At 33.6% G+C, this 12,797-nt stretch overlaps 1 protein-coding gene and 1 pseudogene across 1 annotated transcript; both read right to left on the bottom strand.

Annotated features, from left to right (window-relative positions):
* Positions 1 to 153: 153 nt before the first annotated feature.
* On the bottom strand, positions 154 to 7,164 carry LOC131669957 (RAB11-binding protein RELCH homolog). The gene is made up of 12 exons (XM_058945190.1): positions 6,945 to 7,164; positions 6,297 to 6,491; positions 6,063 to 6,221; positions 5,529 to 5,995; positions 5,025 to 5,278; positions 3,282 to 3,879; positions 2,913 to 3,225; positions 2,686 to 2,839; positions 2,490 to 2,613; positions 2,017 to 2,417; positions 1,748 to 1,947; positions 154 to 1,678 (listed from the first exon to the last, which is right to left on the bottom strand). Exons 1-12 carry the CDS (start codon positions 7,009 to 7,011, stop codon positions 1,272 to 1,274), a joined length of 3,339 nt encoding a protein of 1,112 aa, XP_058801173.1. The 5' UTR covers positions 7,012 to 7,164; the 3' UTR covers positions 154 to 1,271.
* A 774-nt stretch (positions 7,165 to 7,938) lies between these two features.
* LOC131669964 (actin-like) lies at positions 7,939 to 8,823 on the bottom strand (annotated as a pseudogene).
* Between the last annotated feature and the right edge of the window lie 3,974 nt (positions 8,824 to 12,797).

Genomic DNA, 12,797 nt, shown 5'->3' with positions numbered 1-12,797 from the left:
TTTTGTGTTTAAATGAAGATTTTTTCCTTTTTTTATTTTCTGAATCAATATTAAAACACGTTGTACAGTTGAATCTTCAAGAAGGGAATTAAAGTGCTTAACATAATATAGACATTTTTTTTCAAAATTTATACAAAAATATCGTTCGTTTATTCATCATACAATTCATTATTTGTATATATATTAAAAAAGGCACGCAATCGCAAATATTCTTAAATGTCTACACAACAAAACGATGAATAAAAATCATATTGTACAATTGGATATCTTAGTTACTCTGATAACAGCCTTTAAATCTTTTTTATTATAATCCATGAGATAATGAGCTACTTCGATTCTATTGCATAATTACTTTTACCATTACATTCCATTTGTGAAAAATATGTATATATGTAAGAGGTGCTCTCTATCATCTATAAAAAATATTTATAATTTCGTTAAAAATCATTGTTTAAAAAATATATTTACAATCTCATTCGTCGATATAAAATTAATTTCTTTTTAACCTACCAACTCTTATTGTGCAGTTTTTTTTTATGTACACGCATTCGTATTAAGTACGGAATATTTATACACACCTTCAACTATTATCAATAATGCAGGCGATTGTTTTTTTTTTATTTTTTTTTTTTCAACAGTCATGAAATGTCATAAGATTTACGTGTGCGTTATAACATTAAATTCTTATTATAGAATCACAATATACAAAGATTCTTTCTTGACAATATTACAAAGTCTTAATAAATTTTGGTGTTAAACGTTTTTATAGTCATGCATTTATAAAATATTCGATATTTTTTCAACAAGCATTTTAGTTAAATATAATAATGCTTTCAACTACCCTGAGAGAATCTTCTTAAATGGAATGGTCATGAAACTACAAATTTAACGATAACGATCAGCTATATTTTCATAAAATGGAATTATTACTCCTGGAATGATTAACATTCAATCGGAGAAGAGTTTATACATTAATGTAATAAAATTTCAATTTGATTGTTAAAAACAAAACACTTTTTTATAGGCTAAATTTAATAGGCTAAATATTAATTTTATATTCAATTGCTCTCAAGATAGCTCTTACTCAATATATTCTATCATGGATTATAAAACAGTATGAAAAATAATTCGTTACAGTATCTTCCTTCGTAAACAATTCAACCTCTTTATAAAGTAACTTTCACTCTAAAAGCTAACTTGAGAATCAATCCCAAACAATTTGTATCTCTTATCAGTGAGATTCCACTTTTGTAGTTATTTGAATTTAACTCTCACTTTTTTCTAAACAGTCCAGATACGGAGCCAGGTGAGCTCTTTTGCTGGAACATCTTACTAACCCTTTGTTTCATATCTTCAACGCCTTGACCTACATTAACCGAACTTAACGACAAACGTTCACCCATCGATGCTGATCTGTCCATTTTTGGTGCCATACCTCTTGAGTCGATTTCACGAAGTAACGAACGTACAGCATCTTTTTGTTGCGGTACTATTTGATTAACAAGACTCTCGAGATATTTGAGACCAGGATGGATAGTGTTAGTCACGCATTGGTTACTGACGGTACAGTAAACGAGGACCGAATAAGCTTCTACGAGAGCATTCGTAAGTTCAACTTTTCGAGAGTGCTGTTGCTGCAAAGCTGAGGCTGTTATACCCGTTAGTTGCGTTGCGATTACTGAAAAATTGAATTGATGTTAATTTTTTACTCTATAAAATCTTATATAACGTTTTTAAAAAAATTCACCTTCTTCTACGTAATTCTGCGGACAGTAAGGTGCAACAGTGGCTAAAGTTAACACTAAGGTTGCACCCAAAGCAGGTGGTACACCCTGAGGATCTCGTAATATTGATTCAATACACTGTCGTGACTTATCTTTTGCTTCTTGTGCTTCGCTTTCCATTAAGAATTTGCCTAAAGCTTGAACTGCAGCTCCCTTGACGCTTCTGCAAATATAAAATTACATTGAATCGTCACAGACGTAATTTGATATCATTTACTTATAAAATACTCACATGTCAGTGTCACTAGCCAAGGTAACAATCGCTGGTGCTATTCTGATATCCAACGTTCTAATCGAAACTTGACCAACAATTGCACTAAACATTGCAACGGTAGCTCGCTTGACACTAGCATTTGGATGCACAACACCATCCCATAAAGCTGAAAGTACGTATTCTTGGAATAGCTCTTGAGCGGACAAATTCACCACAACAATTTCTAATGCTTCTAATTCTTCCGCGCGAATTGATAATGCGAAGAGATAGTGTTTAAGCGCGTTGGTAAATTCGTCGATGTCAATCGTTGCGAGAATTGTTATATAAGCGGGGATGAGCGCTGGACTCGTTAGTTTATTGTTCATATCACGGAATTCGGTATCGAGGAAGTCTACGTGTGGTTTGAAGGTTGGCAGAATCTACAAAAAAATCAATAGTGAATGACTTATTGCGGCGAATACCTTAAAATTCGATGAAGAATAAATACTGACCTTCTGTTGAGCGATGTATCTGCCAAAACCCATGCACGTCGATTGCAAATACTTAAGAAATTCTCTAACTGTGGTGTGTTGTGATATGCTTAGAGACATTGCAATCTCGGCTAAATCGTGAATCCTACAGAAAAATATGAATACCTTTACGTGAAACAAAATTCTTAATTCACATGAAAGGTTCTTCATTACTCACATTTTATCGCAAAACCATTCTATTTCAGGCCACGTACAATCATCCCAGGTATTCAATAAGAACGTATTGATTAACACTCCTAATTCAACTTCGCATTCATAGAAGATCTTCGGAGTTACTATTGGTAAGCAGCAGAGATTCGTAAATTCTTGAGCTACAATATAGATACTCTTTTTACTTATTACTTCAGTTCTGAAACCGTATTCCGAAAACTTTAAAACACTCACGTAGTTGGCTAGACAAACTCTCTTGCATTTTTCCCCTCACAGTTTCCGTATCGAGAACGTAAATGATCGTGTGTGGTAACAAATATCTCAGCAGAGTAATGAGAATCGTTGCACGATTACCATCAAAGAAACCCGGCGGATGGGTTGGTTTCATCAAGCTATGTATTTTCTCGATAATTCTTGGTATGAGATGAGAATGTAATCTTTTCAATGACAATGCCCATTGCGCGAGAATTGGAATGAGTATTGTGCTCGCTGCCTCCGTTACTTCCGGTGATATATCATCCATTGCCATTAACGCCAACTCCTCGCACTGAAAGATCATCAGTCAAAAAATGTAAAAGCATTAAAAATACTATTGTTTCTTACCTGAAAATACTTGTCGGGATCGTCCAAAAGTGCCACGACTAAGGCTAAACTTTTGACAACGGCAGCTCGGACTTCCGGTTCTTTATCATCTAACAGCATTTGTTGCAACATAGAAATCATTAACGAATTTCTGACTCCACTCGAGGTGTACAAAGCCAAAGCAGCACAACATTCGGCTGCTAACAATCTACGTTCAGGATACTTATGTTGACTGAGTTCCCAACAAACGTTGAGCACATCCTCGTTATCGGTTGGTTCTTTCTCTTGCTTTGCCAATGCTATCAACCCAGCCAGTACCATTTGACGTTCCTCTTCGTGCGGCCTCTTTTGTAATCCAAAAGCCATTTGTAATAACTTTTCTTTATCTTCGGTGGTGCTTTGTAATCGGCTAACGCTTAGGATCAGTGGTATGAGTTCTTCGCGGCGATTCAACACGACGTTGGGGATGATTCGTGGAAGAGTATGTGCCGCAATTTCGGGAAGATTGTCGCGAGTTACGCCTTCTTTCAGCGCCTCATCAATTATTTGAAAAGCTTGCGGTGGAATTGGGATCTGACAGTACTTGAGGACTTCGCGTCGGAAACTCGATGGTAAGTATCTGAAAAAAGCGCAAATTTTAATATTTTCTTGTTATACTAACTGATTTTGATATTTAGAAAACCTAAAAAAATATTCAAATACGTTATCCAAGAAGATATCAAAGTTCCGCGTAATTTCTATCTAAGCTTAATAATAGATTTAAATTGAATGCGATTGGGTCTCATTCAAATCGATTAAAAATCACGTGCCACTTCTTAGATAATTCTGTTCGCCTAATACTACTCTCACATATGGACAATTCATGCCGATTGAAACCGATTCAATAGCATTGAGAGACTACAAAGAAATATATGGATGATTCGACGTAACTTGAATTTCAGATTAAAACAATGCCAGTAAAAGTTTGTATTACATGAGAAATATGTTTGTTTATTTTAATCATAAAAAAATTAAGAAAGTATTAACTTTTTCAGTGTTGAATTGAAATGATCAATGTTCCCTTTTCATTGCAAAAAAATATATACTTTAATCTACGTTTTGTTTGATGACAACTCCTGTACAGTCCTAATTGCCTGATACTTGTCTTGTCGACGTGAAGATTCGTTGGGATTGAAAGCGATTGAAACCCCGCAAGCTTTGCATTAAAGCGATTTTGCGATGATGAGAAAATCTTATTCCAGGCTCCTTAACGCTCCTGCTATCCTGACAGCGTTTGTCTCAGCCACGCATTCGTTACGATTGAAAGCGATTCGATGCATCGACTTGCAAGAGCGACGCGGCAGCGCCTAGTATACCTCCGCGCGTAACATGTGTGCCTGATACTTTTGTAGCGTTGCGTCAGATTCGTTGGGATTGAAAACGATTGAATACGATTGAGAATAGAGTCGCGTATACCCGACAATCTATATCATTTTACAAATAGCTTGTAGCGTGTTTTGAGAGAATAGTACTTGTATTTGCGACCAGAGTTGATCAAGCTAAATGCGAATTGTTATTTTTCTAAATATTTTTTTGAATTTAGACAATTAATATACATATTTGATTAATAATATTATAAAAAATATTTTTTAATATTCAACATTTAAATAGTAAATTAGCCAATTTTTCTATACAAATAGTAACTAAAATAATAAACAATGTCTCTGAATAGCAAGTAAATAACAAATAACCAATTTTTATTCGCAAAAATTTAGTTTATTTTACCTGGACGGTGCATTGTTCGTGCCACCAGAGCCGTCAATCAAATCTCCTTTCGACAAATGTATCCTCGTCCAATCTCTTTCGCTCGTCTCTGTTTCACCGATACTAACGACCATAGATGCATTGTCGTCTTCCTCGGCTACAGCAGGCGTTACATTGTTTGCTGGTTGTGATGTCGAGGGTGTCTCCAACATCTCAAACTTGTCGGGTGTCGTCGAGCTTGAATTGAGTGTTGGAATCGTTCCAGAGCTGCCTTGCTGTTTTTGGAGAAGAGAAGCAAAATAATTGCACACGTTTTATAAGCATGCAACGAGATGAATTATAATGAAAAGTTTATCGTAATTGAAGACTTAATTCGTTAATTTTAAAATGAAACGCTTAAAAGTTAAACAGTCAAATAATTACAATTTACAGAAGGTTAGGAATTCGGTTAATGATATTCTAAAATATTAGTTAAAATCTATTGAATAAATTCAACAGATAAATTAATACAAATCAATATCATACCTCAGCATTGTTACTAGCCAAGTTAGCCAAGTTATTACTGTTGAGTGTCTCTTGTAAACTATTCTTTTCTTGCTCTAATACACTAGCTCGCTGCTTCAACCTCTCCATCTCATCAGACATCTCACTAATTACTTTACTCAGTTCTATTTCTTTATCAGTTTCGTAATCATCAGTCTGCACTCCAATATCACAAGATGGTGGTTTATCATAGCCTGTACATCTCATGAATTCTCTATAAATCTGATGCAGCTCTGGTGGCTTAGGTATGTTTAAACCTACATCCTGCCAGTCTTCAAAGTCTTGATTCTCAATTTCGTCACTAAACGTTATTGACGTGAGTTTGTACGAGTTGGCTAGGAGGTACTCGTTGACTAAGAAATTTATGGCTCTTTGCTCGTGTGGCTTTATCGGGTGATCCAAAAGTGGATGTTTATCTGAATTTTTATCTGGTGTACTCACTTCAGATTCTGTAATTACAGTACGTAATTAGTTTGAAATTGCAAGTTTAATGAATGTTCGCAAAGGAATATTTACCTGTAACTACTGTTAAATTAGCTCGTAAAGAATTAATATTATCCTTGGCTTTTCTCAATTCAAACTCAAGGATTGCCACTCTCTCGTCGATTCCACCACCATCCTCAGAGTATCTTGAAATATCTAATGAGTCTAATGTTGCTTGACTGGATGATCTTGCTGTTGAAAATAAAATTTTGAAATTACGCATTGTTGCAACAATTAAAAACTATTAGATAGGTTGGTGATTCTTACCTATTGATAAGCAAGGCTCTGGTTTCATATTCAAACATTCAAAATTGTTAGGATTGGAAAAAAAATCTCTGAGCATAGGCAATTCCCTGTCTGCTTCACAGAGCTCAGCATGAAGTTCCAAAGCTGTAAGAAGTAGCCTTTCATTGAGCAATTTTTGAGCTATTTCCTCGTATGATACCATGGCAGGTTCTCTTCCTAAAATTATATTTGTTGATTAGCATTTTCATCATAATATGGCAACTGTATAGTGACTGCCTGATGCTTAATGTAATTTAATTGACACGTACATTTAGTTAACCAAAAACATTATTCCAAATCACTCGCACACAAAAATTATTCAACAGAACGAACATTCCAGCTGAATGTTGAAACATTAATTAATGTAAAGAATGAAAGCATTGCTTATTTGCACAAAAGAAGCACTGCAGTTTGCAGCAGTCAAAAAGTCAATCCTTTGATCCAATTATTAAACAGGTAAATATTAGCAAGTTGCATCACTGACTGTTGACATTGTCAAGTATATACAGTACACAATTGCCAGAGTATATTTAATCGCACTTCTGCATACTTGTGCAAGCAAGCAAATACTCCTCGGAATCATGAAAGAAAATATACAACAGAATCTTGCGAGTTTCAAAACAATCTGACCTTTAAGAGGAAGCTGCGCTGACGGAGATAACTCACTCCTAACCTCTTCTGATGAGGAACTTGCCATTATCCTCCGGATCTTTCTTTTTTTTTTATTACTCAACGATGATTATCGATAGCATGACTCGGGAGCATGATTCTTTTTTAGATATCGCTGTGGCGAAAATATCTTTCGACACCAACGCACACACACACACATGGACACACATACACAAGTATATCCACGCACTCACCTGGGCTGCCTGGGTTTTTTCGTACACGACGGCAGTGGGCTTCCCCACTTAAATTACATATATACATGTATGTATATATATACGTGAATCGTACGAATTAATGCATCTACAGAAAAAACATTCGAAATAATGCAACTTCAAGCGACAGTGCTGTTTATTTTATAGCTTTTTATGTATACTTTAATTATATATATAAATTATATTTATAAATTTTGATTATATTAATATCTAGGCGACATATAAATCTATCTTATTTATTTCTTACAATTAGATATTTTCTACCTAAGTAAGTTTTACATTTCATTGATAATCATTTAATAGATGAGACTTTTCTGAAATAAAATAACATTTATTTTAAGTTCGTCAATAAAATGCCAAAAGATAAGTAATGTAAGGGTAATGTTACAGTCCAATGTCATTCTCTATGTAATTAAAGTTCTGTTGTAAATATCTAAAGATCATGCATATGAAGATTATTGTATCGTATATACACCTTAATGCGTATTGATTTTTATATTTATTCATTGACTGGACGATGAAATAATTAATTTTTTTAATTTTCAGTAACCCGATCATATCAAATTTAAACATAGTAAAGAACAAGTAAAAAATTTGTAAAATCCGCGAAGGTTTGAAATTATTATAAAATCTAATCAGTTCTTTGCAATTGAATAATTTAATCATATTTCACAAAATAATATTTATTTATTTTTACGTTTATAGCTGTGTATAAAATACGCCAGTATTTATTCGTACAAAATTTTATTGATGTTTCAGGAAAATAAATTTTCATGAACTTTCATTACAGTACTTGTTTTGAATGGAATGAGCCATTGTACAATCTACATATAAATTATAAAATGGTACCACACCAAGTAAAACAATAAGCATGTAGAAATGTGAGGTAAATAGAGTAATAGAGATTTTGTCGTTTTTGTATTTTAGAAGCACTTGCGGTGGACAATACTAGGGTCTGATCCATACGGAGTATTTCCTCTCTGGCGGGGCGATGATTTTGATGGTGGATGGAGTCAAGGCATTAATTTCCTTCTGCATACGGTCGACCATACCAAGGTAGATAGTAGTACAACTTCATGATAGAGTTGTAAACGGTCTCGTGGATGCCGCAGGACTCCATACCCAAAGAGGGCTGGAAGAGGGCTTCCGGGCAGCGGAACCTCTCGCTGCCGATGGTGATGACCTGTCCGTCGGGAAGCTTGTAGCACTTCTCGAAGGAGGTGCGGGCGGCGGCGGTGGTTAACTCCTGCTCGAAGTCGAGGGCGACGTAGCAGAGCTTCTCCTTGATGTCGCGCACGATTTCGCGCTCGGCCGTGGTGGTGAAGTAGTGGATCCATCCACCTCGTGATGGACACGGTGTGGGAGACGCCGTCGCTGGAGTCGAGGACGATGCCGGTGATGCGACCGTAGGCGTACAGCGAGAGCACGGCCTGGATGGCCACGTACATGGCCGGGCTGTTGAAGGCCTCGAACATGATCTGCGTCATATTCTCGCGGTTGGTCTTGGGGTTGAGTGGCGCCTCGGTCAGTAGCACCGGGTGATCTTCCGGGCCACGCGCAGGTGTGGTGCCAGATCTTCTCCATGTCGTCCCAGTTGGTGATGATGCCGTGCTCGATGGGGTATTTGAGCGTCAGGATATCTCTCATGCTCTGCGCCTCGTCGCCCACGTAGCTGTTCTTCTGTTCCATACCGACCATCACTTTCTGGTAACGGGGTCGACCGATGATCGAGGGGAACACGGCAGCCCCAGCGAAGCCGGCCTTGCATATGCCGGATTCATTGTCTACGACAAGAGCAGCTAATTCGTCGTCCGACATACTTGCGGTTCGGTTATCCTCTTACCTAAAACATTAACAATTGCGCATTTGACAATGCAGCTTTTTAGACTATTTAAACTCTGGCGCGAAAATCCACATGAATTGTAATTACATTGGTTTTAGAGCTTTATAAATTTAATAAATAAATGAAGACAAAACTATTGAAATCTCGCCAACTGTTGTAATGTTTCTTTAATGTGACAAAACAATTTGCAAAAATGAATATATTACTATAAATATCTATTTTAATTACACAGTAATACGTATGAATGCTCTCCAAAAACGTTATAAACATGTAAAAATTATAAAAAATTCGTTTTATAACAATATTCACTGCATATCAAAACATCCAATAAATATTCATTAAGTATTAAGTACCTAGAATAATTGTAATATATACTTAATTCTAATTTAATAATCGATATGAAAGTTCCATAAATAAGTACGTTTACTAATTAATTAACTTCTAGTAATTAATTATTTGAGTTAAAAGTTGCAATATAAGTACGTGGTAATGAAAAAAATTGGCCAATCAGATATATTCCATCTTTTCGCCGTCTCTTCTATTTCTAATTGTTATTCTATATATTTTGATTTATTTATGGCCAAGTCTTACGTAACCATTCCAGGTTTACTAAAATTTAACATAAAACTGTAACCCGATTGTTTCTCGATTTCATCTTTTTTCTTAAATAACTTTTTTCCCTAATATACATTGATAAGGTCAGACCGAAATAAAGTCTGTCTCATTTTATAATACATTGTATTAACAGTAGCGTCGATAACGTTCACTGATATTGTGAACTTCAACCGACTGAGTTTCCTATTAGCAGTGATGAGATAAAGAACAAAAATTCAAATATCTATTTTCAGTCATGTCATGGTAATTTTAGCTGAACGACGCCCAAGCGTTGATTATATTTCGTAGTGCATTGTGACGCGTTATCAGAGTACAGACGATTTTTTAAGATCTCGCTAGACTTCTCACATTTTTTTAATAACATTGAGATGTTTCTCAGCAAGAATAATTTTTTCACGTCAAGCAACTGATAGTTTAATGTAAATTTCTGAATTTTAAAACAACACTATTGAATTATATCCAATTACAACTTAACAAAAGAAACGAATTATAACGAATTTTTACAATTAATTTTGATAATTTTTGCGAGAACAAATTATTGAATATATATTAAAGTATTATATGAAATTATCCATTACTATTTTAAATTCAATTGCAAAGGATTATGCACACATTAATTATTAAAAAGATTTTTTTAACTTTATATTTCAATGAGAACTTTATCATTTCGACTTTCTCGTGAATTTTTTCCGGGTGTATAATGAACGTCTCGCTAAGATGCGTTTTGAATCATGGATTATATGGTGTAACAATAACATTAGAAAGAACTTTTCAGATACTGCATTTTTCAATTAAAAGATTTTTATTAAGATTTCTTGAATAAAACTTCTCAACGTATTCTGAATGCTAAACACCTGACATTTGTTGACATATTTAATTACATGAAAATAAAATTATAAAAATATCTTTTTTAAAACTTCATTTTCTAATGGGAATTTTATTATTCAGATTTTTCTCATAAAACTTTGTTGTAATGTGCTTCAATTACGACGCTATAATTTTTCGAAATCTTAAAAAATTAATTTTTTTTTATTCTGAATGCCTTACGAATATGCTATACAAATCATTATTTTTAATTAAACACTCACGCTTGATTAATAATTTTATCACTTGGTTTTGTGAAAGATTATTTTGATGCTTGTTTATTCATAATATTAACGAAATAACGCACTATAATTTTTAATAGTAACGTTGAACACTTCATCGTATAAATTACTTATTGCAACAAAAATTATTATACAGCGAATGATCAGAAATATTTGAACTTTACGAAGACTCAAAAATCTATGAAAATGAAAACTGATTCTGAATGTATTTATTTTAGGTTTTAAAAATCACTATTAATTTTTTAATTTTAATGATAATAAAAAAGCTTCGTTGTCGTATTCACTTTTTCCACTAAAAAGTATCAAGTATAAGAGTTTATAACTAAAAGAAACTTAGAGCTTGCGAGTAGTAGTACATACCCTGCACGGGACAGAGTAAACAGGCGTCTGAGCTGAGCCACGACGGGCGCGTCGATTTTATGTTCCAGTTTGCGCGCGCATCGCCCCCGCCTATACCAAATAGACGCTGAACAACACTGTAAAAAATACTTTTGTAAAATCACTACCTAATAGTAAAATTACAATAGATTTCTGACACTAAGTGTGTTAATTTTACTAGTTTGATACTTGTAAATTTACAAATTCTTGTAAATGTGTTATCCGTCTATTAAAATTACGTCTCTGAGACTAGGTCCGTTTCGTGTTCAATTCTGAGACTAGTAATTTTACAAGAAGCGCAATCTTAGCTTTTATTGTAAAATTACTATATTAACTGTAACAATACAATTTCGACTGTAAAAATATTAGCTTTTGGTAAAATCGCAATACCCCATTTGACAATGTATACTCTAACGGATGTACGCTGTATATGCGACTTCACTATTACGTACAAACCAACCATTTGATCGATTTTTTCATTAGCTACATCTTTTCGAGCATAATCATGATCGTGTTATTGTTCAGTGTTCAAGCAACAACTATATAATTAAGGTAAGATGAAAAAATACTTATATCGAACTCGTGGGATACATGCATTGATACTTGTGTCCGAAATTTGAGGTCATGATCACGCATCTAATGAGTTTTATAATTTGTATTAATATTTAATATTAAATCAAATATTGATCTGAACTCGCACGTATAGTAATTTATTTGCTAAATTAATTTTATTTCTCAGTAACTTTGAATGGCATGACTTAAAATTGAAGAGACTTAAGAAAAACATGACTTCTTTGTTTACAACAAACCTATTCTGCAAGTCAATCACAAGTTAAGCAACTTTTCAGTTTTCATTATAAAAATTAACTAAAGTGTGGAATGAATAATACATAAAATTTTCAGTTATAGTTTTCAGTAAAACATTTGATAATTATGTTGTTGTAATGCGTTGGTCGAGGCAAATAAAAATTAAGTAGTAAGCAAGACTTGATGTCCATTTCAATTATCTTTGACTTGTACTGGATTAAAATTTTATTTGGAATTTTTAAGTTATAAAAGTCTGGTGAGTAATTGAACTTTTAGAATTAAAAAATAAAATAATAATAACATGAAAAAGTATAAATTTTCTCAGAGAAAGATATTAAAAGTACAGTGCGATAACTATTATTATATTTATGTCAGCATTATGAATTGATTGAAAGTATATAAATTACATGATTCTCATTCACTACTGCATATATAATTAAAGGAATAGTTTAACCATTATGCCGCTAGTTATGTTTTGGATGTTCAATTCTGAAATGATGAACTGAAAATCGTAAAAAACTGTAGATAAATAATAATGTATATTATTTATTAAAGATTGATTTGAGCAATTTGATTCTATTAGCTCCTTATGCTATCAAAACTTTCTATTTTTGAAAATACAGAATAAGAATATTTATTTATGTTTGCAGAGGATTAATATATACTTACATCAGAATATTTTTAAGAGGAATACTTTTATATATATATATATCTGAATTAGGAATTCGCATCAATCACGCTAAAAACAGATACAATGTAGATAATTCATTATGAAACATAATTACATAAAGATGTAATTAATAATTATTTGAAAACAAGAACTGCGAGTTGTAGTTTGAAACAATAACTTCGT

The sequence above is a fragment of the Phymastichus coffea genome, unplaced genomic scaffold (genome assembly GCF_024137745.1).
Source record: "Phymastichus coffea isolate CEN01 unplaced genomic scaffold, Cenicafe_Pcof_1.1 PCOF00098, whole genome shotgun sequence".
In the NCBI taxonomy this organism is placed as follows: Eukaryota; Metazoa; Arthropoda; class Insecta; order Hymenoptera; family Eulophidae; genus Phymastichus; species Phymastichus coffea.
The sequence above is the reverse complement of the archived record's forward strand: the minus strand, read 5'-3'. Positions and strand labels throughout refer to the sequence as shown.

Bases quoted from the DNA above. Each gene is read 5' to 3' on its own strand.
- LOC131669957 (XM_058945190.1), bottom strand. From the start codon at position 7,011: ATGGCAAGTTCCTCATCAGAAGAGGTTAGGAGTGAGTTATCTCCGTCA. The intron at 5,996-6,062 runs GTAAATATTCCT...CTGTAATTACAG, and splicing joins TAATTTAACAGTAGTTACAG to AATCTGAAGTGAGTACACCA. The intron at 2,418-2,489 runs GTCAGTATTTAT...ATTTTTTTGTAG, and splicing joins GATACATCGCTCAACAGAAG to ATTCTGCCAACCTTCAAACC.